The following is a 27,312-nucleotide window of genomic DNA, read 5'->3' on the forward strand; positions in this document are numbered from 1 at the left end:
CAGGTTCTTACATTTGATGTTTTATTGACTACTACTTGTATTTGTTTAGCTGAAACATATATTTACCCCAGTTTTCCAACGTTGTTTATCCTCTTTCTGCTGTCTCTGCACTTAACTTTGTTCACTGTTGCAGGGAAGGAGTGCACCAAGGAATGCATTTACTGTATAAGTGGTCATTGGGGCCACAAGTATCATATAGCGTTTGAAAATTGTATCCTCTATTGTGGGTATAACAGTGTACTTTTATGGATTGCTCGTATGCACCACTTTGATTATGTTGCTAAATTATACGTTATCTTGCATCTTCCTTTTTTTCTTTTATAAACGTTTTTTTACAGCTTTTAGACACCAGTTGTTGAAATAAAGCATATACAAACAAACATTGGGGCCACAAGTGAAAGAGTACACTATGAAATAGCAAGGCTTATAGTAGGGCAGGAGAGGTACACATCTCCGAGTGCGCTTGTGATGGAGACTTCTCTTCAGTGGTCAGGGTCTTTAGAGCCACTGGAGTATAATTTCTCTTCTTGTTTATTTTCCCAGGTGTGCACGAAAGAAGAGCAAGACATTTTGCAACGGGACTCCAACAAGAGTCAGAAGCTGCTTAAGAAGCTCCTGACAGGTGTGTGTTACTCCTATGACATCTTAGACATGTTCCCCTACTGCATGTAACTTTTTCAGGCTAGTCTGGCATGCTTCTGGGTCTTTGTCTGCCCCCTTGCAGAGTTCCGCATTTTCTCTTTGTGCTACTTCTGCTGATTCCATGGTTGTTGCTTATCCATGTTTCACTGGCATACATCCCAGCTCTATTTTCTGGGACTCGTCAGGAAGGGAATTACTTTTATCCCTAACCTGTTCTGCACAGCACCTCTCTACCCAGAGAGTTCTTGTCCATGCAGTTCTGAAAGGAGTCGCTGACACGTCCCATTTTATTTCCTGTGCACACTACTGTCACTCTTTCTGTGTGCATCTCATCGGTCTGACTCCTAACCTCCTAATGCTCCTACCCTTCCTCATTGTTTTCTACTTTCTCTCTGGCAGTGTTGGAGAAATTTCTCTTTTTAACCTATATGCTGTTGATTCTACTTTTGTGTAGCAGTTCGGCTGGGATGTAGTTTCTGGCATCTCCTTCATTGCCACTTAAAGTGTCTGTTTCAGGTCACTCTTACACATAGAACCTGATTACTTTTGCATGCAGAAATTCCACGTTGCCAAAATTTCTGATACTGGACAAAATATCAGGCATTCAGTCACAGCAACTACAAGTCACACCACATGGAATATGAAATGTACGGGTGAACCAGGAATTACCAGACAGAATTCTGCACAGAATTCCCTGCTCCATGGATCTAATGCAGATATTTACCACCTGCTGTCTGCAGGTAGTAAATATCTCCAGGAGTCCTACAAGGGGAAGGGGCTTCAGGGGTAAGAAGGGTAAGGTGGGGTAAGACGAAGGTGCCACATGGCAACGGTGAGCTGTATAGGGTCCTCAATGCCATCGTACAGATTTGTCAGGGGTTTAAGACTGGGATCAGGCTGCACTGTAGCCCATTCCCCAAGTATTTTTACCAGCCAAAATTTCCAGCCATTAAAATCAGGCCTGGTCCTCCCATACCCACGAAATGTGGATGCTGCAAACCTGGCATTCTTGTAATTGTGCAGAGTAGAATTAGACTGAGAAGGAGAAAGTTACCACAGAGGCCATCAATTTGAGGCCATGTTATCCACCTTGCAGCTTCTTTCTCATTCTGGATGAGAAGAGTCTAGAGACACAACATTGCCAGTTGCAGTCACAAGCAGGTTATAGCAGCCAGGAGAAAGCTTCTGTTCTCTTTTCTTTCCCTGCCTGCTTGTGACAGGATGGCATGGTGTTTAGCTCAGCTGATTTGAGCCAGAGTAAAAGTGGCAGCAGGCAACGTGAGACAAAGAGGCAAGGAGGTATGACGGCAGAGCTTTAAGTTGTCCAACCACCAGCATCTCCACAACATGCTCTAAAATGGTGGAGGAGGGCCATTGTGTGGCAGTGTGAGCTAGCTTTCTAAGCCATGCTTCATACTGCACCTCTGCTTGCGCCACCTTACGCTAGACCTCTGCGTGACACCAATAACAAAGAGCAGTGGGATGCTGGTGAAAATTCAGCAGGTGTCAGCTTTAGCTGCTGGCTATGCAAGTAATTTTTTATTTTCACCCTTTTACTTAACATGCTTCTTCCTGGGAGTTCCACTTGAAGTCCTGAATTTCTTTTTTATTTCTTGTGTGTTTCTTTTTTTATTTACGTTGTAAATAAAGTTTCTAGTGACAAGAAGAGTAGACTAGTGTACTTCGCTTAAAACATTGAGAGTGATAGACCGCTCCATCGTAGTTGAAAGAGGTCAACCAGTGGAACAGTTGAAATGCATGACAAAGGCTTAATTGTTCCATTTTGGTTGTGGAATGTGTAGTCTGTTACCCTTATACCATCTTTCTAAGTAAATTATTGATTTTGAGCTGAAAGTACATCAACGTGAAGAGGTGCTTTCTCGTTGATTTCCGTACACCTGTTCCTCCCCTGCCTTCCGCGGGAGCCCAGACCAGCGAAGCCCTGCATTTTAAACCTTTCCTGCTCTTATTTTGCCTCATATTTTAAAACTTACCTCTGTCCCCTTCAGGGACCTGTCTCCTGCCTCGTGGCCCCCCGCGCTTCCGAGGTTGACGCTGCAGCGGGTCAGGCTTCCTTCGCTCGCCGCCCCTTAGCCACGCCCACCTCCGCTAGGCCACGCCCACTTTTCCTTATAGGGAGGAGCTGATTACTAGCTCAACTCACCTGTTCCTCCCCTGCCTTCCGCGGGAGCCCAGACCAGCGAAGCCCTGCATTTTAAACCTTTCCTGCTCTTATTTTGCCTCATATTTTAAAACTTACCTCTGTCCCCTTCAGGGACCTGTCTCCTGCCTCGTGGCCCCCCGCGCAGCCGAGGTTGACGCTGCAGCGGGTCAGGCTTCCTTCGCTCGCCGCCACCAGCGAGCCGCCCCTTAGCCACGCCCACCTCCGCTAGGCCACGCCCTGAACGCCACCACAAATCATGTGTCTCCCCCGTACGCGCAGCGGACGGGCGCAGCGGGCGCGCCGTTTGCGCGCCGAAGGCGCGCCTAAGGCAAGCCCGTCTGCGCCCGTCCGCGACGGGCCGGGACCAGGGGCCATGTACCCTGCCCTTTCCCTGGTGTACACTTCAGCCCAACTTATTGCTCTCACCGCTGTCTCCCCTCCCCCACCTTCACTCTTGCAACACCTTGACACACTTGGTATTCTTGTCTCTTCCCCTCTTCACCCGACTCCGGTTGTCTCTAGTCCTACTCCAACTGTTTCAGACCCCCTTTTTGTCCTTCGTTCTCCCATCGCTCCTGTCCCTACTGTAGCTTCTGCTTTACTGCTTAACACCCGCTCTGCTGTCAAACATCAGACAGCTCTCTTTAACCTCTTGACCACTGATTCCCCGGACTTCCTATTTCTGACCGAAACTTGGTTCACTGCCGATTCTCTTCCCGACCTCCTAGCCATTCTCCCTGACACCCATTATGCCCTCCGGGCTGATCGCCCGGACGGTAAGGTGGGGGGAGGGGTGGCGATGATCATTCGGTCGACCCTCAAATTTCAACTTCTTAACCACCCTCCCATACCCAATGTGGACTACCTTGTGGCTCGCTCTCTTAATCTTTCTGTCCCCCTTACTGTTGTCCTTGTCTTCCGTCCCCCTCAATCTATGCCTTCCTTTGTAGCCTCCCTTCAGGACCTTATGGCCACTCTCGTGGTCAACAACTCCTCCGTCCTTCTGCTCGGCGACTTTAATTATTGGCCGGGCGACCCTAAGGAAGACCTCCCCTCGAAAGATTTTTCGGACACTCTTCATTGTCTTAACTTCACATCCCATGTCTCAGTCCCTACTCATGCCCAGGGTCACATCTTGGACCAAATTTGGTCCTCACGTCCCATTGTTTCACTCCCTCTAACTTCCCCTTGCGTTTGGTCGGATCATTTTACCATCTCCTTCTCTATCCATCTGGGAGCGGTCGACAAGTCCCCCCTTCCGAAAAACATCTTAGCTCGCAATTGGAATCGGACCGACCTTGACTCCCTCTCGCTCACCTTGGCCTCCTCTGCTCCTAACCTCACTAACCTTCCTCTTGAATCCCAGGTTAGTGCAATCGGCACATGGCTTTCCTCTTCGTGCGATCTAGTTGCTCCGCTCCGAAAGATCAAGGCGGTTCGCCCATATGATGCGAACAAATGGAGGGGGCGTGGCTTGCCGCTTGAAGATGGTGGTCGCAGCTTGAGCGAGCTCCGGCCGGCCCGCTACTTCTCCTGTGATTATCCTGCCTCTGCCCTGCTTTCAGGCGCCCGTTGCCAGTGTACGGGGTCTGGGGCTGCCTGTCGGCGATCCGGTGCCCTGAGCGGAGCTCCCAGAGCCGGGGACGCGACGCGAGCCGACGTGCCATCTGGAGGCCTGCACCGGTGAGGTGGAGCCGGGGACCTAGAGTTTCGCGCCCCCGGACCTGGACATCTACCGGGCGGCCTGGGGTCGCGGACGACAACCGGCGACCGGGACCCGCCGGAGGCGCCCGCTGCCGAGCGCTCACCTGTACCCCTGCCTGGGTTTAGGAGGGCCATCGCTGGCCCCAATTCTGCGGAGAGTGGCGCGCTGACCGAGGAGGCCTTGACACAGCGCCAGCCATTGTGGGCGGCCTGGGCGCCCAGCGGGATCCCCGGCCTCGCGTGTGCGAGCGGCTGACCTGCGGTGCGGGCTGCTCGGCCTCTGCCGCCCGCGCAGGCCGGCTTGGCGGCAAAACCGCAGGGACCTTGTCGGACGGACGCGGTGGTGCAGGGGCGGCGGCAGCTGGTGGGACCCCCCCCCGGAGAACTGATCGGACCAGCGCTGGTGCTGGCGGGGGCTCTCAGATCCGCGGCCTACCCCCAGGAGGGGGCATTTGCTGGTTGGTGACGTTCCCCCCACTCCTCCTGCCTGCCTTACTCGGTAGATGCTCCGGGGCTCCGACACTGGGGGGGGCCACTGAGGTATCTCGACCGGGAACGCTCTGCTGGGAGCTGTAGACCTGGGGGCTGATCTACTGGGGAATCCTCTGCACTGGGAGCCTTAACTCCCGGGACTGGTGCTGGCTGACTATATACTGGGACTGGCCCCCCTTTTGCTTTGCTTTGAGACACGGCTTGCCCGCCTGGAGGGGATACACATGCTTTGATCGCCTGAACCCCTGGCTGAAAAGTGCTGGGCTGCGGTGAGGAACTACCGGGAATCCTTCTGCGCACTCTGTGCCCTCCGGGAGGAGGGGAGTAGTGGGGCCTTGTGAACCATGGGGCGCCCTCGGAAGCCCCCGACGGACGTGGAGGAGGGGGCGGCGAGCAGCCAGAGCTCTGCCGTGAGTGAGGGGCCGCCGTCGGGCCTGCCTCAAGGCCAACTGGAGCAGATTCTACAGGCCATCGCAGACACCAGGGAGGCCCTGCGTCTGGATATCGGCCAAGTGTCCACGGGCCTGGGACTTTTGAGAGCGGACCACGGCAAGCAAGCGGACCGGGTCAAGCAGACTGAAGGCCGTCTGGACGTGCTGGAACCGACGACCAAGGCGAACGAGGTTGCCATAGGGGAGCTGCAGCGCAGGGTACACCTCCTGGAGCAGAGAGCGGAGGACGCGGAAGGGCGCAATCGCCGCAACAACATCCGCGTGGTTGGCCTGCCGGAGAAAATCGAGGGGACTGACATGGTAGGCTACCTGGAGCCCTGGCTGCGCAGCGTGGTGGCGCCGGAGGGCCTGACCCAGTTTTACACGTTGGAGCGCGCCCATCGGGTGCCAGCTCGACCCCCAGCGGAGGGCAGGCCACCACGCCCAGTGGTAGCGCGCTTGTTGCACTTCAGGGACCGTGATCTTATCCTGCAGAGGGCGAGAGCACTGGGGCCCTACCGGGTGGACAACGCTCAGGTCTCTATTTACCCGGATTACTCCCTAGAGGTGCAGAGGCAACGCTCCACATTTCTGGCAGTCAAGAGAGCATTACGGGAGGAGGGCATCCGCTACTCGCTTCTGTTTCCTGCGCGTCTGAGGATTATGATGGATGGTAAATCTTCTTTCTATGACTCTCCAGATGAAGTGTGGGACTGGTTGGAGCTCTATAAAGCTGGGACGGATGGTCCCCCTGCATCTGACGAACAACGGAGGAAGCCGCAACAATCCAGGCGATCCCGGAGACCCAGGAGGAGACCGCCGAAGGCTGGAACACCTTCTGTCTCGCAAACCGAGTTAGAACGCAGGGAGGCCCTTCAGGCGGTTTCAAACATCTCCAAGGCGGTGGCGGTGCTCTCTGCAGCGGAGACGGGCTCCAAAATGGGCTCGGAGGAAGCAGTGTCGGAGGAATCGAGTGTTGGTGATAAGGGACTACCTTCGGTCACGCCTGGGACGGCTGATGATTTATTGGATGAGTGACCTTCGGGACCTGTCCTGCTGGTATCGTATTTGCTGTGGGACAATTGGGTTGGGACTGGGGCGGAGGCACGTGGCTGGGAGTGTTGGGTTGTTACGGGGTGCTGGGGGGATTCCCTCCCGCTGCTGGCGATCTAGACCACTACGGTAGCGGGGATATGGGGCATCGAGGACACGATAGGGAGGGCTGGCCAGGGGACACGGTTCGCTCACGCCCTATTGGAGGTAGCGACAAGCCGCCCCTCCTCCTCACACCTATTGTGGGACTCTGGTAGTTACCGGAGACGTTTCAACTGAGGTTATTGACATTTGGATGGGACTCTGCTGTTTAGGGCCTGTTCTGGGGATGGGTGGGTCAGGGGGTTGTTGGGTGATGTTCTGGGGTTGGATTGGGGGTGATGTCAGTGTGTCCAGACTCTGGGTTATCGACGGAGCTACTTTTACTGTTGTGAATGGGGACCATACCTGACCTCAAATGTGTGACCTGGAATGTACGGGGACTGAACTCCATGCTGAAACGCCACAAGGTGCATGCCTATCTTGTCCGTAGGGGGGTACACATAGCCTTTCTGCAAGAGACGCATGTTGACCACTGCGAAGGGCGGGCTTTACAGCGCAGGTGGCGGGGTCAGCTGTTTCACACGAGCTACTCGGCATTTGCGAGAGGGGTCCTGATCTGGGTGCGGGCGGGGGTCCCCTTTCAGCCGCTGCAGACGGTGCTTGACCCTGAGGGGAGGTTCGTGGCTGTACAGGGCCGATTGGACGGGAGGGATGTCACACTCTGTTGTATATACGCCCCCAATGTAGACCAACCTGCCTTTTTTGCGCGTCTTTCAGGGAAGCTGGCGTCTGTATTAGCCAATGCAGTCATATTAGGGGGGGACTTTAATTCGGTCCTTGATGTGGGGATGGACAGGTCTCACCCTCCTCTGGCGCAGGCAGCGGCGCACAGGCTAGCGCAGAGTAGGCGAGCATGGCAGAGTGGCTGGGGCCTGGTTGATGCGTGGCGTACCCAACACCCAACGGAGAAAGACTTCTCGTTCTATTCCCCTCCGCACGAGCTTCATGTTCGCCTTGACAGCATTCTCTGCACGCCAGATGTTCAGTGCCTGGTCCGTCATAGTGAGTACCTGGCCAAGACAATTTCTGACCATAACCCTTGTCTGGTAACGTTCCACTGGACGCGGCAACGCCAAGCTATACCGACGTGGCGATTGAACCCGCTGGCGCTTGAGGACCCGGTATTTCGAACAGAAGTAGGTATCGGGGTGGAGGGCTACTTTGGCGATAACGCGGGCACGGCTTCTAGTAGAGCGCTGGAATGGGACGCTTTTAAGGCGGTGGTTCGGGGTCTATGCATATCGGCCACGGCGGGAGTCCGGAAAACTCTCTTGCGGGACCTCACGAAGAGCGAGGATCGCTTGCGTGAGGAGGAGAGGCGCTTCCACGCAGCCCCGGAAGCTCGCGAGGCGGTTTCATCGGCGCGGGAGGCCGTGGCGGCAGTGATGGAAAAGCTGCGCTGCTTTGATTATAAAGAGTTCCTGATTCGAGCTCATGCTGAGCGCGACAAAGTGGGTTCGCTCCTGGCTTGGCTGGCCTCTCCAGGAACTCGTGGCACCCCGATTGTGGCTATCGCTACACCGGAAGGGACTGAGGTTTACTCCCAATCGGAGATTAATGACCAGTTTTTCACATACTACGCGCACCTTTATAAGAGTGCGACACCGTGTATGCTAGAGGACTTGGACGAGTTCCTCCGGGTGGCGCAGCTCCCCCGACTAGACCCTGACCATGTGGCCACACTGGGCGGTGACATCTCTGAAGGTGAGATTCGGGTGGCCATTAAACAGATGGCTCGCCGGAAGACTCCCGGTACAGATGGGATACCGATCGAGTTTTATGCAGCTTATGCTGACGTGTTGGTGCCGCGCTTGCTTGTGGTGTACCGAGAGGCGTGGGACACGGGGACTCTCCCCTCGTCGACCCGGGAAGCTTTGGTGATTCCCTTACTGAAGCGGGACGGCGACGCCACCTCACGCTCGGCCTACAGACCCTTGTCCATGCTCACAACGGACTATAAAATATTGAGCAGGGTTCTTGCGACGCGATTGCTGCCCCACATGCGAGCATTGGTACACCGGGACCAGGCAGGGTTTATCCCCCAGCGCACTACCGCTACCTGTGTGCGACGACTGCTTCGGGTCATGGAGGGCTATGTTGACGGCCTGCCAGGACCCGCTGTTCTGTCAACTGATATTGAGAAAGCATTTGACAGCGTCGAATGGCCGTACTTGCTTCGCGTACTGGAGACCTTCGGCCTGGGTGAGCGATATGTGAAATGGACCTCCTTGCTCTATGCTGCGGCCACAGCCCGAGTCAAGACTGGGGCCACTATTTCGGCCCCTTACAGGGTAGAACGTGGAACTAGACAGGGCTGTTCCTTGTCCCCTCTCCTGTTTGCGTTAGCTATAGAGCCATTGGCAGCTCACGCCCGTCTGGGTCAGGCATATGAGGGCTTACAGCTAAGAGGCGACACGCACTATATCTCCCTTTACGCTGACGATTGCCTACTGTTTCTGGCCGATGCGGACGCCGCCCTACGCGGGGCTAGACGCCTGTTATCGGATTTCGGCCACCTTTCGGGACTAAGGGTCAATTGGAAGAAGTCATGCCTCTTCCCGCTAGGGTCAGGAGCGGACGACTCCCAACCAGAGGATGAGCTGCGGTGGGAATTTCACTGCCTCCCTTATCTGGGTACGCGTATATACCGGTCCCAATTGGACCTCTTGGAGGGTAACATCGAGAGAGCGATCCGGAACCTGCGAGGCTGTATGGGGTTTTGGCGGACGCTACCGCTGGCGATCGCGGGGCGAGTGGCGTTACTCAAAATGGTGGCGCTGCCCCGCCTCTTATATTTGTTTCGCACTCTACCAGTCTGGATCCCGGCTTCCGTGTTCGCCAGATTGCGATCCTTGGTCACCGAGTTCCTTTGGGGTGCGGGCAGGAGGCGAGTAGCGCTGACCACACTGATGCGCCCTAGGTCGGACGGGGGACTAGCCGCCCCTGACTTTGAATGGTACTACTTAGCGGCCCAGCTGCAATGGCTTACTCAGGAAGTGGCTCTTGAATTCAGAGGCCCGGAGGGGGCTGCAGGCGGCTTCCTTCCGAGACATGTCATGTCCTTCGTTATACTGGCCCAGAAGCTGGACCTTTCCCTACTCTCCAGCGAGGAACGGACGATCCGCAATTGCTGGCTGCGATGCCATAGACGAGCCGGCGTCGCTCGCCCATATGCCCCGGAAATCCCACTGGGGATGTGCACTGCCTTCCCGCATGGAGGGGATTGGTCAGCTTTGGCGACCTGGGAGGACCTAGGCCTGCAAATGGTCGGTGATCTGTACAAGGAGGGATCGCTGCTGTCATTCCAGGAGCTGCGTGATGTCTACGACCTCCCGAGGGGGGATTACCTGTTGCACGCCTCGCTCGTGGCTAGCATCCAGCGCCACTGGAGGAAGGGCCTCTCTGAACCGCCCACGTCTGAGAGTTGTCAGTATGTGGTTATGGCGGCTGGTACTTACAAGGCCGTCACCTGTCTATACCGGAGGCTGTCGTCGGCGACGCTGCAGCCCCTGGACGGACTGAGAGCCAAATGGGAAGCGGATATTGGTCGACCGATTCCCGACACAACTTGGCCGCAGCTTTTGCGGCGTGCATGGAAAGGCACGAGGAATGCCAGGTTCCAGATGATCCAATTCTTCTCTCTTCACCGAGCTTACCTGACACCGGTCAAGATCTCGCAGTACTTTGAGGGCGCGCCTTCGCTCTGCCCTAGATGTGGAATGGAGGAGGCGGATTTCGCCCATATGTTCTGGGCGTGTGTGAAGCTGACCGATTACTGGGAGGCGGTGATGGCCTGCCTGAATGCTGTCACGGATCGGAATATTGGAGCAGATATGGGCGTGTGCTTGCTGTTGTGGTTCCCTCATACCCCCCGCACCCGCGTCACCAGCAAATTCATCGATTTGGGCCTGATATTGGCCAAACGGGAAATTACCATGCACTGGAAATCCAGCCAGGGCCCCAGCTACTTGCGCTGGCGATCTACACTGGAGAGGTGGGCTACGGCAGAGGGCGCACTGCAGCTGCGACAGGCCAGGCGACTAGATACTGACAGGGCACTGGACACAGCCAGAGCGTGGGAGGCCCTTGTGGCCGAGCTGCGACTCCCTGAGGGCGACCGGGAGGAGGATAGTGAGGCGCCGACGCCATAGGGGGCTGTAGGGGTGAGGTTCCCTGTTCCGGATACGACACACACCTGCCATGAATAACGACAAAGGTTGTGAGGGTTCAGGCCCCCCACTGGGAAGCATCATCTACCTCCCCTTCAATTGCCCGGAAGGAGGGAGGGATTGTGGAGCATTAACTGTTGGACGGAGGACACTGGCACACTGACTAGGGGGGTGGGATCCAGGGAGGGACCGGTTGTGGGATTGTTTTTCTAAATGGTATGTTCTCAGAAAAGACTCATCTTCCTACACTCTTCAGTGTGCATGTAAACAATGACCAGTATCTTGAATGTCTCTCTCTGAAACGCCAATAAAAATTGTTTTTGCAAAAAAAATGATGCGAACAAATGGTTCTCTCCAGAACTTAAAACTCTTAAACTCGACCTTAGGCAGTCGGAACGCCACTGGAGACGGAACTATTGCCCCTCCTTGCGCATCAAATACAAATCACTCCTCACTGAATATAAAAAAGCGATCTTAGCGGCTAAAACCGCATATTTCACTGAGAGAGTAGCTCTCGCGGCTAACAAACCCCGTGAAATCTTCTCTCTGGTCCACAATCTTGCCTTCTCTGATCGCTCCACCCCTAATTTAGTTCCCTCACAGTCCCTCTGCTCCTCACTTAACGATTTTTTTATCGACAAGATCGTGAAGATCAAAGCCAACATTCCTACAGTACCTCAACCCCGTCCCACTTGTCCCCCTACTTGTCCCTCCTCTTCTTTCTCCCTTTTTCCTCCCATCTCCACCGATTTATTTCTGAATCTTTTGGTTAAGATCAAGTCCGGCTCTCCCGCGGATTGCGCGCCAGCACGCATTCTTAAAACTCTTTTTACCAACTGCCCTGCTCCTCCTCTTGCTCTTCTTAACTCCTCTTTGGCCTTTGGATCTGTCCCTTCCTCCTTCAAATCCGCTATAGTCCTCCCTATTCTAAAAAAACCGGTCTAGACCCTTCTCTTCCTTCCAATTTCCGCCCCCTTTCTCTTCTTCCCTATCTCGCCAAGATCCTTGGAGCTCATGTTACTTCCTGCCTCTCCACTTATATAGAGGAGAATGGCCTCCTTGCATCCCATCAGGCGGGATTCTGCCCGGGTCACTCCACGGAGATGGTGGTCCTCGCAGTCTTGGACGAGCTCAAGGGGAAGGCCGATTCCAACCTCCCTCAAGCCCTGGTCCTTCTCGATTTGTCCGCTGCGTTTGACACGGTCGACCATTCCATCCTTCTCGACCGTGTCAGCGCAGCGGGCATTCGGGGCGCAGCCTTTTCCTGGCTGACGTCCTTCCTGCGGGATAGGTCCCAGGCTGTCCATCTCCCCGGTTTCTCTGCTCCTTCCCGCCCAGTCACCTGTGGTGTCCCCCAAGGTTCCTCTCTTTCCCCTCTCCTTTTCAATCTTTATATTCACCCCCTCATCACCTCCCTTCTTGAGCTGGGGGTCTCTGTGTACAACTACGCAGATGACCTCCAGCTCGTCTTTGACCTTTCCTCCACCCCTGATTCTCTTCCTAAGTTTTGCTCCACTTTAGTTTTTATTTCTGATTGGATGAGCGCCAACCATTTGAAGCTCAATCCAGACAAGACGGAACTTATTCTCACTGGTGGCCCCTCCAATCCTTGGTCCTCTGCACATTGGCCCCTTTCTTTTGGTCCCCCCCGGTGCCCGCTTCCTCTGTCCGCACTCTTGGCATTAAAGTCAGTCATGACTTATCTATGCACAGTCAGATTAGCGCCGTCGTGTCGTCTTGCTTTCTCTCTCTTCGTTTAATCCGGAAAATCTCTCGTTTTTTTTCTACCGATGCACTTAAATCCATAGTCATGGCCCTTGTCATCTCTCGCCTTGACTATGGGAATGGCCTGTACGTGGGCATACCTGCTTACGAATTCCGCCGTCTACAGGCCATTCAAAACCAAGCTGCTCGTCTTATCGTTTCCCTCCCCAAATCCTCCCACATCACCCCAGTTCTCAAATCTCTTCACTGGCTTCCAGTCCACTTCAGATCCTTTTTCAAATTGTCCTGTCTAGCTTTTCTGGCTCATTTCCGTTCCGCACCCTTGTTCATCACTTCTCTTATTTCTTCTCATGCCCCGGTCCGCACTCTCCGCTCTTCTTCTCTTTCTCTTCTTCATATTCCTCGCTTCCGCAAATCCAGAACGGGAGGCACCCGGTTCTCAGTCCTGGCCCCCCAGTTCTGGAATAGTCTTCCTCTCTCTATCCATTCCATTCCCATCTACACTCATTTCCGCAAAGCTCTTAAAACTTTTCTTTTCTCCCAGGCATTCCCTTCCTAAACCTCTTTGGGTTCCCTCTGCTGTGTTTTGATCAGGTCCCCAGCGCCAGGAAGCCGTTCGGCCACCATGCGCTTTATTAAATATTTTATTCATTCATTCATTCATTCATTCACTTAATGCTGCATTTAATTTTTTTCTAAATGATTTAAACTTTTGAACATTGTATTAGAAATGTACAGTTCAATACATAGCACAATGTCACATTTGTCAGACCAAGACAAGGCATAACAACAAAAACATCCCCTTCCGAATTACATCTGAGTGTGAGTAGTCTCATTTCCCTTTCATTGTTCCCCCTCCTAGCACCTTTTCTCAGATCAAGCCCTGAAATAAATTACATTGCTCTGACCAATTGATCCCATATTTTATTGAATTGTTTCCCTTGCTGTTTCAAGTCATAGGTGAGCTTCTCCAATGCCAGTGTATGCATTGACCCTGGAACCACATCGACATGTTTAGTGGTATCTGTTGTTTCCAATTTACAGCAGCTTGCCTCTTTGGCCACTGCCAGCATGTGAGCTAAGACCATCCTGTGGGCCCTAATGCATTCCCCATTTGTGGGCTGAAGCCATAGTATGACCAACTCCTGTTCGACTGATAAAGGTATACTAATACCACCCCCACTTGCTAGAGGATTTCTTACAAAATGTTTGATACGTCGTACTCTCGCCAAATGTTTCATTTTTCCAGTCTCCTCGCCACACATCCAGCATTCTTCTTGAACTTCCAAGTACATCTGGTGTAAAGACTGTGGTGTTAGGAATAGTTCAGTAATTTATATGAAAGCTGTCTATAAAGGACCTTTAATCACTTCCCAAGCATCTCACCTGTAGTACACCTCAAAGGCCTTGCCCAGGGTTCATGCAACTTCATTAGAGGTTGGATGCTACTGCTTTTTAGGTGTAGTACCCATTGCCTCAGCTGTAAGTATTGCATCTGATCATACTCCTCTGCCTTGAATTGTCTTTTACATTCTTTAAAAGTCCTTATGTTACCCTTCACAAACATGTCCTTCAGCATAAGACACTCATCCCTTCTCAATAAGCCAGAGCTACCCCTGCCATTTCCAGAGAAAACAAAAATATGATTTGAAAAGGTGTTTAAGGTGATGAGATCTTTTTTCGGCCCCCTCTTCGAGCTAAACTGTGATAGCGGTTATGAAGCCTTTGATTCTTCTTATCCAGGAATATCTCACATTTATCTGCTTTCCACACCTGTTCCAGGAGAAGCTGGCACCAGATCCGCTTCAAACTGGAATGCTCAGTTAACGGCACTCTAGCTTCTTATGTCATTTGTGTGCTTGACATCCAGATACAATAATGAAGATACCTTTAGAGAGGCCATGCTACAGTTGTTATATACCCTGCTATGTCCTTCTGGACCGTCTCCGGGCCATACTGATCTGATGGGGCCTCCAGTTAGTTCACAGGTGTCAGATCAGTCCTCGACAACAACTGTGCCCCTCAGGTCCATTCTGGGGTCATCTCTGATTCCAGGGCGAGTGCTAAGACTGATACCCCTTTTAGGGTTCTTGAGTGACAAACAACAATCCCTTATGTACATGCTATTTGATGGCACACATCTCTTTGGAGACAAGTCGGGTTCAACCTTGAAATGCTTCAAGGAAAGCAAACAATAGAGTGCTTGCTTGGACTAGCACATCCTATATGTGGCAGTTCATCAAACATTTTGCACCTTTTGAGGCTTTAGAAAGGGTTCCAGCTGAGGTCAAGTCAAAGTTTGCTTTAGCAACAGCAGACTTCCCAGGGCATTCAAGCAAGGGATCGAGCTGCCAGAGTACAGGCCCTCCCCTGCAGCTGTCGCAAAACCAATTTAATTTGCCCTCCGCTGCGCACAGTCTCCCAGTATAAGGTAATTTCTCCTTTTACCTCCACAGAAAGCAGAGCATCACATCAGACTGATAGGTGCACTACATCGTACGAAACAGACGCACCCTTCCTTTTCTCTCCATCCCGCCAGACATGCCTCCCACACCACGATGCCTCCCAGAGGGCAACTTGTCAATTTTGCAAGGGGGGACTTCATGCCCTCTTAAACAAGGAATCCATATAGATGGTTCCAACGTCAGAAGTTGGGACTGGTTGTACCTCTAATATTTCCAGTTGCTGGAGGCCTCTTCCCTTTCCATGGTCTTCACCCTCTAAACCTCCTCAAGAAGGACACGGTCAAGATGCTCTCCCGTGCCACAAGTTCTGTCTGGCCTAGATCCAGGAGACTGGATGGTGGTGTTGGATCTACTGGAAGCCTATGTCCACATCCCAGTCCTGCAGTCCCACAAGTGTTACCTTGCGGTTTCAGATAGGCCACAAGCACTTTAATTTCTCAGTGCTCCACTTCAGCATTACCAGTGCGCCTCGGATGTACACTAAAGTGATGGTGGTGGTCTCTGTCTGCCTTTAGTGGTTGGGAATGCCAGGCTTCCTATACCTCATGAACTGGTTGCTGAAGGCTGTTACCACTCAAACAGTTGAGGACTACCTTCAGACAGCAGCCAACCTGTTGACATTGCTGGGGTTTTCCATCAATGTGCCAAAGTCACACTAACTCCTTCACTGAGTCTCCCCTTCGTTTTATCCTTCCTGGATATGGGCAACGAGTTCAAGATGTTCAGGTTATGATCCGGATGTTTTGACCCTTGGCTTGGGTCTCCGAGAGAGCAGCTCTGAGGCTTCTTTCCTTTCTGCATTCCGCTTGTTGTCCTCAACAGCTGGTGCAAGTGAACCCTGCAGTCGGATCTGAAGTTTCCTTGGGCCAGATGTTGGAGAAGACTGCCAAAGATCTTCAGTAGTGGTGGCTGGACTGTAATTGGACAGGTGACAGACCCCTTTCCCTACCCCTCACCCCCGAACTAACGGTTGTGACAGATGCAATATTGTTCAATTGGGGCCTTGATCTGGGAGAGGTAGAGATCAGAGGCCTCATATCGCTCGCGGAAACTCACTTCCACTCAAACGTCTTTTAGTTGCAGGAGATTTGCTTGGTATTAAAAGTCTTATTCGCATCCATCAAGAGAGAATGAATGCTGGTTCTCACGGACAGAACCACTGCTGTGTTGCACTGCAAACAACACAGTGAAGCGTGGGGTCGTGGACCTCTGGAAATGGGATCAGGACATTTCACAGAGCATGCAGTACCTGAATGGATCTTTAAATTGCCCAATTCAGCCTATGTTGCCTAGCAGATCCCGACTGTTGACTGCACTCAGAGGGGGCACAGGGCATCTTCCAATAATAGGTAGAGCCCTGGCTCGATCTTTTCACTCCCACCAAGAATGCTCAGTGTCCAGACCTTTGCGCTCTTGAATTTGCCAAGCTGTGTCTTGCTGGGATTGAAGCTTTGGACTCCTGTACGCTTTCCCAACTACTACCTCTCCAGCAAAAAGTTATGAAGATTAGGAATGACCGGGCCCAAGTCATCCTAGTGGCTTCAGACTGGGCTTCAATAGTGTGGCACTCTAAAATTCTGAACTTGAGCATGTATTTCTGAATCTGGACTTCCTGTCGCTGGATCCTGTACCTGAGCCTGCACAACCTACACCTCCATGCTTGGAGACTGAGAAGTGACAATAGATGGCATTTGAAGTAGTGAGTGTTATCTTGGCAGCCAGCCGCCCCTCAACTAAAGTGATCAGTACGGAACTCTGGGAGAAGTTTGCTGTCTGGTGTTATTTCCAAAATAACCAACCTTTACCAGCACAGCTGTCTGAAAGATAAGATATGATGTTAGTTTATCATTAGCTCAGCAAGATCTTGCTGTGGTGCTGTCTCTTACTATGGTGACAGGTATAGGTTATTTATCAGGTCTTTCAGCCTTTTCTGCCGATCGGCAGTGGGAGCTAGTCACATTTGATGGTGGTGGGCCATAAAAGTTAGGGATGACTTTTAAGTAGCAAGTGAGCACTGCATTTTCTTTTACTTTCGATATGTCTTTATTTTAAAGACTGTGTACCTCCATGGTGGGTGCCCCATCACATCCATTTGCACAGAATCACAATTACAACTGGAATATGTAACCATTGCCCTGTGCTGTCTCTGTAGAGAGGCCAAGGATTGTATGGCTATGTATTCTGAACATGTTTTTGACACTGACATGCACTGTGAGAAACTCGCAGGGCCTTCAGCCTCTGTTCCAGAGCTCTGTCGTTGCATAAAGACTGGTGCTACTCGGTTCAAACTCAACGTATGGGTGATCAAGAAAGAAGAAATCCTCCGCTGCGATGCGGCCTGGGATACTTGTGTTGCATCTTGTTTTTTTCTTATATTTATAAGGTTCAGCTGTGAATTACTGGTGCTGCAGAGAGTTGGCCTGCACTATATTTAATGGCATAGTTGGCACTGTGCACTTGCAGTGTCTACTTTAACCCGACTCTGAACCCTGGGCTATCGGGGTTACTTTCCCTTTATACCTGAAACCGGATAGCCAAGGTAGAGGGAATTCATTCAGGCCTGCTGGGCGGCATAAGACTGCAAAGCTAGGAGTCGTCGGTTGATGTAATTTTAAGTACATATACACATCAGCAGAATGAGAACTCAATCGGAAGGTGATTGAGCGCTTCACAGGATGTTGTGGCAATGCCAACACTGGCAGATACTCCCATCTGGTTCTCAGTCACATTGTGATAGTGAGAGTGTAGATTCTGACTGAAAGCAGCCAATAGCTTTATTCAGTTCCACTCTAGAGAAAGGGAAGGGGGTTAACTTGCTTCAGGCCAGCCAACAAACCTTACCAATCCTGGAGGTGCTATCATGGTGTTTTCAGCATGAGAGAAGCATCAGGATTGGTTGGAGCAGGCAAACCCATTACTCCTTTTGAGACTGGGGGCGTGTCTGCAATGTGCCTGGCTGTTTAAAACAGCTTGGATTAGTGATGTCTGAAGTGCGCTTGTCGGGCTGGCCATTGCAAGACAGCCGCCCAATCTGACATAAACACTTGAAGCTTTAAGCAAGTCATACCTGCTGCCAAACATTACGCATTGCCCCACTGTCGTACTCAAGCTGAAACAGTGACACTTTATAATAAAATAGTAAGGACTATTTCATTAATTTACGTTAGCTGCTGTGCTCGTAGCAGGTGGGGCAATGCTCCTCCACCCTAAAGGAGGAACCTCCCCTGCCAATCAGCCATCAACCTGTTGTGATGTGTTTTCTAAAATGACAGACCCATATGTTCCTGCCAACGTTATTTGTGTTGCCTTAGTGAGACCTCAAACTGGTACTCAGTTTTCTGATGAGCACTTCATTTGAGCCAATGCACAGCAGCCATCTCTTGATTGCTCACCTTAAAGACAGCATTTCTCTTAGCAATAATGTTAGCATGTCGCGTGAGTGAATGACCAGCACTGTCTATACAGCACCCATATACTACCTTCTTCCTGGACAAGTTAGTGCTCAGCATTAACGTGGCATTTCTACTAAAAGATGTCATGCTTTTCCACATGACAGTCCATTACCCTGTCATCTTGTTCTTCCCTGCCTCTTTCATCTATAGATGACAAGTGACTTCATTGCCTAGACCTAAAGACCCCCCTGAGCATTTACATTAATTGTTACCAAGGACAATCGGGTGGACGATCAGGTCTTTGTGGAGTTCTCTAAAGTGCAGAAGGGAGAAACTGTGCAGAAGAGAACCATATCTAGGTGGATTTTCCTGTGTATCAAACTCTGCTACGTACTGGCCAAGAAACAGACTTCAAGAGGGCTATGCACTCATTCTATCAGAGCAAAGGCTGGTACAACTGCACTGGTATGTGGGAAGCCAGTCTTAGATATCTGCCAGTCTGTTATGTGGACACAGTGTTCATGATGAAGAAACACTACCGCCTGAATAGCCAGGTCTGGCAGATGGGGCTTTTTGCCTAATCTGTCCTTCAGGAGTTCCTGGTCTGAGCCACTACCTGGGGTGGTACTGCTTTGATATCCATTTCCAAGGTGAGGAATCTGGGGTTAGAGGTATCCATCATAAGAACAAGTTACATACCTTTGGTAAGGCTCTTTCTGTTTGATATTCAAACTACAGATTTCTCACAGCCTACCCTCCTCCCCATTGTGTGAAATGGACTCTTCTAGTCTATTCTGATAAGATTCCATCTCCAAGATCTGCAAAATCTGAATGCTATGGCGCCACTTCCTAAGATGCAGACAAATATCAGAAAGAAACTGATGACAACACAGGGAGGTGATGACTATTAGGGACCCCTACATCACATCCTGGGCGGGACCGTTCTGACCAGAGCATTACGACGCCATCTACCAATATTCAAGGGTATTGCTGAAATAACTTCCCAGTATCCACTCTGGAGCCTGGGTATATTCACAAGGTGAGGAATCTGCGGTTAGATTATCCGCCAGAAAGAGCGTTACTGAAAAACATGTTCTTCTGACCCCTTTCATAGGTTGCGGACTTAGGTGTTTTTTCATCTGGACCATTTTTCAAGGTTTTCACTCTGAACTATGAAGGCTTTATTTTGAGCGTCTAGATAGTTGATTTGGTATGCTTCTGACAGGGTTTGCAGTTGAATTTCAGCTAACTTCATTCCCTGATTAATGCTCTACATGTCTGACTTGATCGATGCAATATCCCTGCAAGTGCCCGTTCTCAATTTAGCTAGATTCTCCATTGGGTGTATCTCAAAGCTCCAAAAGGCATAGCTTTTTCTGCCATCTTTCTGAATGTAGTTTGTACAATTTTTCCTTGCTTTCTAGTAGAGTGGAAGAAATCACTAATATACCCTGCCCACCAGTGTTGGCACAAAGGCTTTTAAGCTTGTGATCATTACATTCTGGTCAGTCTTCTTTTCTCCAAGTTGTATCAGTGGCCCCCTCCCTCCTTGGTAACTTTACAGACTCTGGAATCTTCCCTGGTCCCCAAACCTCAGGACACCACTGCTGAGTAGAGAGACTCACCTCAAGGCTTACATTTATGATGCCCCAGTCCACACTTCATCATCTGCATACTGATCAATATCTTTTAGAATGACTTTACAAACAGATCCTGGATATTGAATCGTAACTTTTTTTTGTGGGTTTTTTACTCTCTCTACCCCGTGCCTGGTGAGATAAAGCCAGGTGCCCCACTGCTAGACGACCTGGAGCTTTCTCAATTCCAATGTTTTCTTTCACTAGTGTTGGACTTGGAGGAGAGGTTGAATGGAAGTCAAACATGGCGTATGCCTGCTGATTTACTTACGGACGCCACATGCGGTGGGGAACTGCGGACTGCTCTAGACCATTACAACACCAATAATTGGGGGACCTTGGCTACTAGGGTGGTCGATTGGGAGGCAGTGATACGGGGCATCATCACTACTATTTGTGGGGTGCGCAGGAAGCTAATAGCGGATTTGAAGACCCGGGAAGACAAGTTAGTGGATCTTCAGAAACAAGAAGTGTCTACGGCGGGGGCCTGTGCAGACATGCTAGCGGTCCATAGATAGGATTGCTTTCTATAGGATACACTGAATAAAACTGACCTAAAAGTCTACCGGAAGTTGTTGCATAGGGAGAGTGATAAATCCGTCAGGCTCCTGGCATGGCTTCTCCGGTGGGAAACTGAGATAGCCCCCTATTACGTTTATACAGAAGGGATGGTGACTCCTACTAACCCAATGGCTAGATATTTTGATGACCCTATTGGATCAATTTAAAGTGGTCTGCCAGGCTGGGCCACATGACATGGAGGGTAAGCGGAACAGGTTCCTTACGAGGGTGGAGCTGCCCAAATTGAAAAGGGAGGATATGTTAGAAATTGAGAAAGAATTGACCGCAGAAGAGGTGGGTGTGACTATTAAAGCATTGAACAGGTCTAAGGCCCCCGGTGGTGATGGATTCCCTGCGGAATTCTTTCATGCCTACTCCTCGACTTTAAGGAGAAATTGTTGAAGGTCTATTTAGAGGCAAGAGAAAGGGACTTTTTACCATCCACTATGCGAGAAGGGGTGGTGTGTTTGGTGTTGAAACCAGGAGTGTACCCAGAGAATCCACCTGCGTACAGACCCCTAACTATGCTCAACACCGACCTCAAGGTTTTATGCAAACAATTGGGGACACAATTGGGCGGGGTGGTCAGAGACTTGGTTCATGAGGACCAATGTGGCTTCATGCAGGCCCATAGTACTACGCATTATCACCGAAGGCTGACTCGTGCTACATGATGCCGTAGTAGATGGGGAGGAGAGAGCTCTAGTTTCCCTGGACCTCGGAAAGGCATTCAATGCGGTGCAATTAACACTTTTGATGGCAGTGCTAAGGGGCATGGGGTTTGGCCCTATGTTTTGTGCTTGGAAACAACTCTTGTACACTGCATTCTCTATACGCGTTAGGGTTGAAGGCGAACGCTCTGACTCCTGGTTGGTAGGGAGAGGCACTCTGCAGGGTTGCCCACTCTTGCCCCTACTGTTCGCCTTAGCAGTCAAACCGCTTACGTTGCTTCTGCGCTCAGAGTTGTCACCCTGGGAGATTTAGGTGGGGAATACCAATCCCATAGTGCCGCTGTATGCAGACAATGCTTTTGTATGTGTGCAGTCACCTGGGGAGTCTGTTCCCCTGTTACTAAATCTCTTGGATGCTTTTGGTGAGGTCTCAGGTTTGAAAATGAACGCCCGCAAATCCTTAGTGTTCCCCTTAGGAGGGTTGGTCGGGAGGCAGCTACATCAGTTGCCGAACATAGGACTTTGATGGGAATTGGAAGGATTTGGATATTTAGGGATTTGGCTCACTCATACTGAAAACCAGCACTGGCTTCAGAATGTGGATATAGTGCTGACTGGCCTGAAGTACTCCATTCAATTTTTAAATAAACTCTCCTTATCTGTCATGGGTAGGACAGCCATTGCAAGAATGGTTTTCATTCCGTGAAGCTTATATCCCATACACGATTCCCTGTACCCACTGCCGGATGGCTTTTTTCGCTGTTTGATGGACTGCTGGTGACTCTTTTGTGGGTGGGTAAACACAGCAAGGTGGCACTCACAATGCTGAATAGAGACCTGGAAGAGGGGGGACTAGCAGTGCCAGATGTATAATTCTACTACTATGCGGCTAACCTGCAACAAGCCGCCCACTGGCTCAGGGACTCTGATAATTGGGAAAAGCGACTCGGCTATGAGCACAGGAGTGACATCTTGCCACAGTTCCTGATGCGGGGGGAGGTCAGAGCACACGCTTCCATATCTGATTATTCATACTCATACAGCATGGATGTGGGAAAAGGTGGTCCAGAAAGTGATCCGCAGGGCACCCTTCAGAAGTGTATTGAAATTCTGGGACCTAGCACTCTTCTGAAATATTGACTCTAACATATCTAGGGAGCAGTGGAGATAAGGGGGCTGTCTGGAAGCGGGTGACCTTTACCCGGGGGTGTGGGGGGTTATATCCTTCCAAGATGCACAAGACACTTTTTGAGTTGGACCCGCACAGTTCCTCCATTACGCCAAGCTAGGGATTGTGGCAAAGGATGGTCTCGTCGGATGTGGGGAAGGGCGCCATCACATTACACATTTCTATAAAGCCCTTAGAAGGGATATGCCTCCACAACAGTGTGAGAAGTTGGCCTGATATGTGATGTCCACTATTCTAGTGGGCACCCTGTATCAGTCCAAACAACCCTTATGGCGCTACTGGACCTGTGGGTTCTCTGTGGATCATAGTGTCTTAAGTTTTGCTTCAAAAAAGGGGCCCTGATCCATGTAAAGCCTTATAGGCTAAGCATGCTGACTTGAACTGGCTTTTCTTTTCTATTGTTAGCCAATAGAGACTGTTAAGTCTATGAGCCACCGGCTCAAATCTAGGTATGTCCACAACAAACCTTGCCGCCGCATTCTGGAGGTGTTGGAGCTTTAGTAGTAACTGTTTTTGAAGCCCTATATACAAAGCATTTCCATAATCCAGTTTGGAAAGTGTGAGCATTGTTACTAAGGTTTTTCTAGTGCCTAGACCATCAAAGGGGCAAGTTACCTGCTCCAGATTGGGTCTCACCTTGGAAGGGTCCACTGACATCAGGGGTCCTGCCAGGCTAGGCCTGACTACCTCTGGGACAGTTCCTTCACAAGGGGTAGGGTCAGTTCCCTGAGGAGGCTGACTCTCACCTAATGTCTGGTGGGAGGGAGACTTTTCTTCCTCCCCGATACTCTCGGTCTGAGTGGAGTGATCCATAGTTTCAGGCTTCACAACACAAACATCTGTTTGAGTTTGGGCTGTGACCATCACAGCCCTGCCAACCTCTTTAGGAAGGAATTCTGCTTGAGCTGGGGCTGTGGCCATCACAGCCCCACTAACCTTTTCTGGGAGGCCTACCATTTTGGAATGGGTTTCTTGTTCTACCCCAGCCCAGGCTGATATCTCTACATCATTTCCTAGTAGACAATCTACAGGCAAGTTTGTAGACACTGCTACTCTCTTTGGGCCAGTGACACCTCCCCAGCTGATATTAACTACTGCCATGGGATGATCTTTCTGTACTCCATCAATGTTGGTCAGCTGATAGGTGAACCCAGGTAAACGTTGTCCTGAGGGGACTACACTGTTAGTCACCATAGTGATGCTAGCCCCTGTGTCTCTATAGGCTTCAACTTTCTGGCCATTGATGATGGGCTCCTGTCTGTACTTACCCAAAGTGTTGGGGCAAGCAGAAAAGTTGGCAAACCCCATGCCATCTTCACAGACTATAGTTTCTTTGTTAGAGGACCTGGTTAGGCCAGAGTCCACCTGAGTTCCCCAAGTATACCCAGCCACATTTTTGGGGGCACTCCCACCACCTGGGGGATTACTACTAATAGTAATAGGAGGTCTGGGAGTATTACTTGGTGGAATGTTTTCCTTATTGTTGGCCTTTGGGCAACTACTGTCAGTCTTCCAGTGACCAGGCTGTTCAGTCTTCCAGTGGCCACGCTGTTTACATACATGGCAATAAGGTTTCTTTTGGTTAGAAGAAGTGTTTTGGGACCCACCCCCACCATTGGAGTTTTGGGGCCCTGTGGAGGACTTGTCTTTTGATTTATCCCCACCTTTTTCTTGAGGCTTGGTAGAATCTTTCTTCTGGTCACCGCCCTGATTTTTAGGCCTAATCCTGGTTCTGACCCATTTGTCTGCCCTCTTACCCAATTCTTGGGGAGAAGTCAGATCAGAGTCCACTAGGTGTTGATGGAGAAGCTGGTTCTGACAATTATTAAGGATCTGCTCCCTCATAATCAAATTATACAATCCTGTAAAGTCCTGTACTTTGCTGCCCAATAACCAGCCCTCCAGAGCCTTAGTAGCACAATTTACTAAATCACTCCAGTCCTGAGTCTGTGTCTTCTGGGTATCCCTGAACAACAACCTATATTGCTCAGTGGTTAAGCCAAACCCATCAATTAGAGCACTCTTCAGGGCTGAGTAGTTTTTAGCATCCTCATCACTTGTCTTTTGATTTATCCCCACCTTTTTCTTGAGGCTTGGTATAATCTTTCTTCTGGTCACTAACTGTGAGGAGCTTATCTCTACCTTTTTCTGAAAAGGAGAGCCACAAGATTGCTGCCCACTGACTTTGGGGTACCTGCTGTACTTTGCAAGCCCTCTCCAAAGCAGTTATCCATTTGTGGATGTCATCCCCATCTTTGTAGGGAGGCACAATCTTACTTAGGTTTCTATGATCATAGGACCGATCTTTATCCTTAGGGATATTGCTGCCACCAGTGGACTCTACTCCACTTAACTTTTGCTCTCTTGCAAGAGCTAGTTTTGCCTTGGCTAGGGCAAGTTCTTCCCTCTCAATCCTGAGTTGGACTTCCCTCATTCTAGCCTGGTGTTCTCTCCTCTGAGGAGAAGTCATTCCCCTCTGAGAACCCCTTGAATCATTGGAGTGGAGAGACTCTCTGGAGTGGGATCTTTCCCTCCTATTCCTCTGGCTAAGTCCATTTGTAGGCCTGAATGTAAATGTAAATGTTTTTGTACTTGTATAGCGCGCAGCTACCCGGACCGGGTCTCCCGGCGCTTGTACTCATACCGCTAAGGAACCCTTCCTGGCTTTCCTTGTGAAGTGTCCACTCCTGGGCACCCCCATGGTGAAACCAGGTATCCCAGCGAGTTGGGGCCGTTGTGGAGATTAAGCATGCTATTGCCCAGAGTTGCAGCGTGGGACCCATGATTAGAATAGGCACTGAGGCGAGAATATCAGGTCAGAGGAATTTTTGAGCCCGAGACCCGCCGAGGCGGGAATCGAACCCTGGTCCCGGGCCAGAGCTCTGCATCAAGGTCTGCCGCTCTAACCATTGAGCCACACTTGTCCCATTCTCAGCCCCAAATAGGCTTAGGTTAGCCTGGCTAAGTCTCCTAACTTCAACCTGGCTGCCTACCTCTTCCTCAGAATCTTCCTCCTCCACAACCTCATCATCGTCTATGACAGTAGGGTCAGGGGCATCTTCTGTTGAGGGTAGTACCTCATCTCCACTAACTGACAGACCTCTACTAGAGGCCTTCAGAGCATCATGTTCCTCCATGAGTTCAATCAGGTGTCTGAGGGTAGGATGAGAACCCTGTTTTAACCTTCTAGAGGTGCACAAGTGCCATAGGTCTTGGAAAGTTAGGGTATCATATCTGTAAGGTATCCTTAAAGGATCTACCTCCACTGGGCGAGATACACTTGGTTCTACTCTCAGAGACCTGATCTAGTGAGGTGTGGTGTGTGCACCTACCTACACTAAGTGTTTCCTACTAAACCTCTCTAGGAGTTGTAGTCAAGGTGTGCTAGGCCCTTTGGTCTACAACAACTAAGTTCAGTAGAACTGAAGTATTATAAGTCTTGTTATATGTACCTATAGGTACCTAATGTGATCTTTCAAATGATATCTTAAGATTACAATTGGTAAAACAACAGCAAGCTCTTATCCCAACCGCTGCATACCAATGTGAGAAGTTGGCCTGATATGTGATGTCCACTATTCTAGTGGGCAGCCTGTATCAGTCCAACAACCGTTATGGTGATGGACTGTAAAGTCAACCTTATAGACCAGCTATCCTAGTGGTAGCATGGACAACGCAGTCTTAGGCTAAAACTTCAGAGAGCATGTGAACCCAGCAGTTTTACCATATGTAACCCCTTGAATACCAAATGAAAGGACACCACACAGGTTATATATAAAATATATATGTATTTATTATAAACACAACCCCTCTGAACTCTTTATGAGGTCAGAGGCTAAAGCACATAACAAGTTACTCAATTATCATACAATAAGTTGCACAATATACAGTAGGGCTCTAGGGGCATGTAAAACCATATACTAAAATAGTGGTATAAGAACCACGTCACGAACACAGGATAGGCCTAGGGCCTAGGGAATCGCTGGGGCTACGCTGTACTAACAAGAGTTAAGGAGCAGGAGGCCTACGGGATGCGTGTGCAGTGTCTAGTCACACACGCGAGTTACCATAGAGTTATAATGGGAACGAAAGAGTTGGAAACTAGTTCTTTTAGGACATTTCCGGATGTACTAGGAGAAAGCCACGGAAAACTAGGACAGTTAATACCCACAGGAGCACCGGAGTACTCGCGTTACCTCACCCACAGGAAGCGGGTGCATAGGTGTCAAAGTGTGTCAGGTTTCGTGGCTAAATCCTATGGAGCCTTGGAGAAAGATGCTGCAGGCAACCAAGAGAGAAGTGTCCGGTTGAATCCAAGGGCGGATCGAGGATGAAGAGTACCTGAAAGCAGAGGGGACAGAGTCTGGGTCACTAGCCAGTGACCAGGAAGGAACCAGGCGATGTCGCGAAGCAATCAGGTGATGTCGTGAAGCTTGACTCCTCGGCCACGTGGACCAGGAGGCGTCGATGACGACCAGGAGCTGGATACGGACTGTCCCACGAAGGATCTCGCTGTTGGCGGCGTCTGCTTCCGGATTGGAGTCAACAGGCCTTGGCAAATGCAACCCACGCAGGAATCGAATATTCGCTTAGGATTAGACCAGCAAGGTCTATGGGGCTTCTCCTTTGCCGGGAAGCAGGGGCCCACCTAGAGCAACCAGGCAGGCAGTGTAGATTCAAAGGTTCGTCGTCACAGAGGCCACTAGCCAACAGGCAAGTAACCGGACAGACGCGTCGAGCAGGAAAATGCAGAAGAACCCCACGCAGAACTCGTGGAGTGTGGAGGGCTGATCTTCGGTGCAGATGATGCTCGGGGCAGGGGTTTCTCAATCCCCAATGCACAACTTCGAGGGTGCCTCAGAAGCTGCACAAGTAGCAAAGAGCAGGCTTTTCAAGATGGCCAGTCCCACGAGTT

At 50.6% G+C, this 27,312-nt stretch overlaps 1 protein-coding gene across 1 annotated transcript in view; it reads left to right on the forward strand.

Moving 5' to 3' along the window:
* TRIP4 (thyroid hormone receptor interactor 4) overlaps window positions 1-27,312 on the forward strand; it is a 624,053-nt gene that overhangs the window by 108,046 nt on the left and 488,695 nt on the right. The window contains exon 5 of the mRNA XM_078685000.1: window positions 544-622. Within this exon, the coding sequence (XP_078541126.1) occupies window positions 544-622 (79 nt within the window). The remainder of the gene's footprint in view (window positions 1-543; window positions 623-27,312) is intronic.

The sequence above is a fragment of the Lissotriton helveticus genome, chromosome 3_2 (assembly GCF_964261635.1).
Source record: "Lissotriton helveticus chromosome 3_2, aLisHel1.1, whole genome shotgun sequence".
NCBI lineage: Eukaryota > Metazoa > Chordata > Amphibia > Caudata > Salamandridae > Lissotriton > Lissotriton helveticus.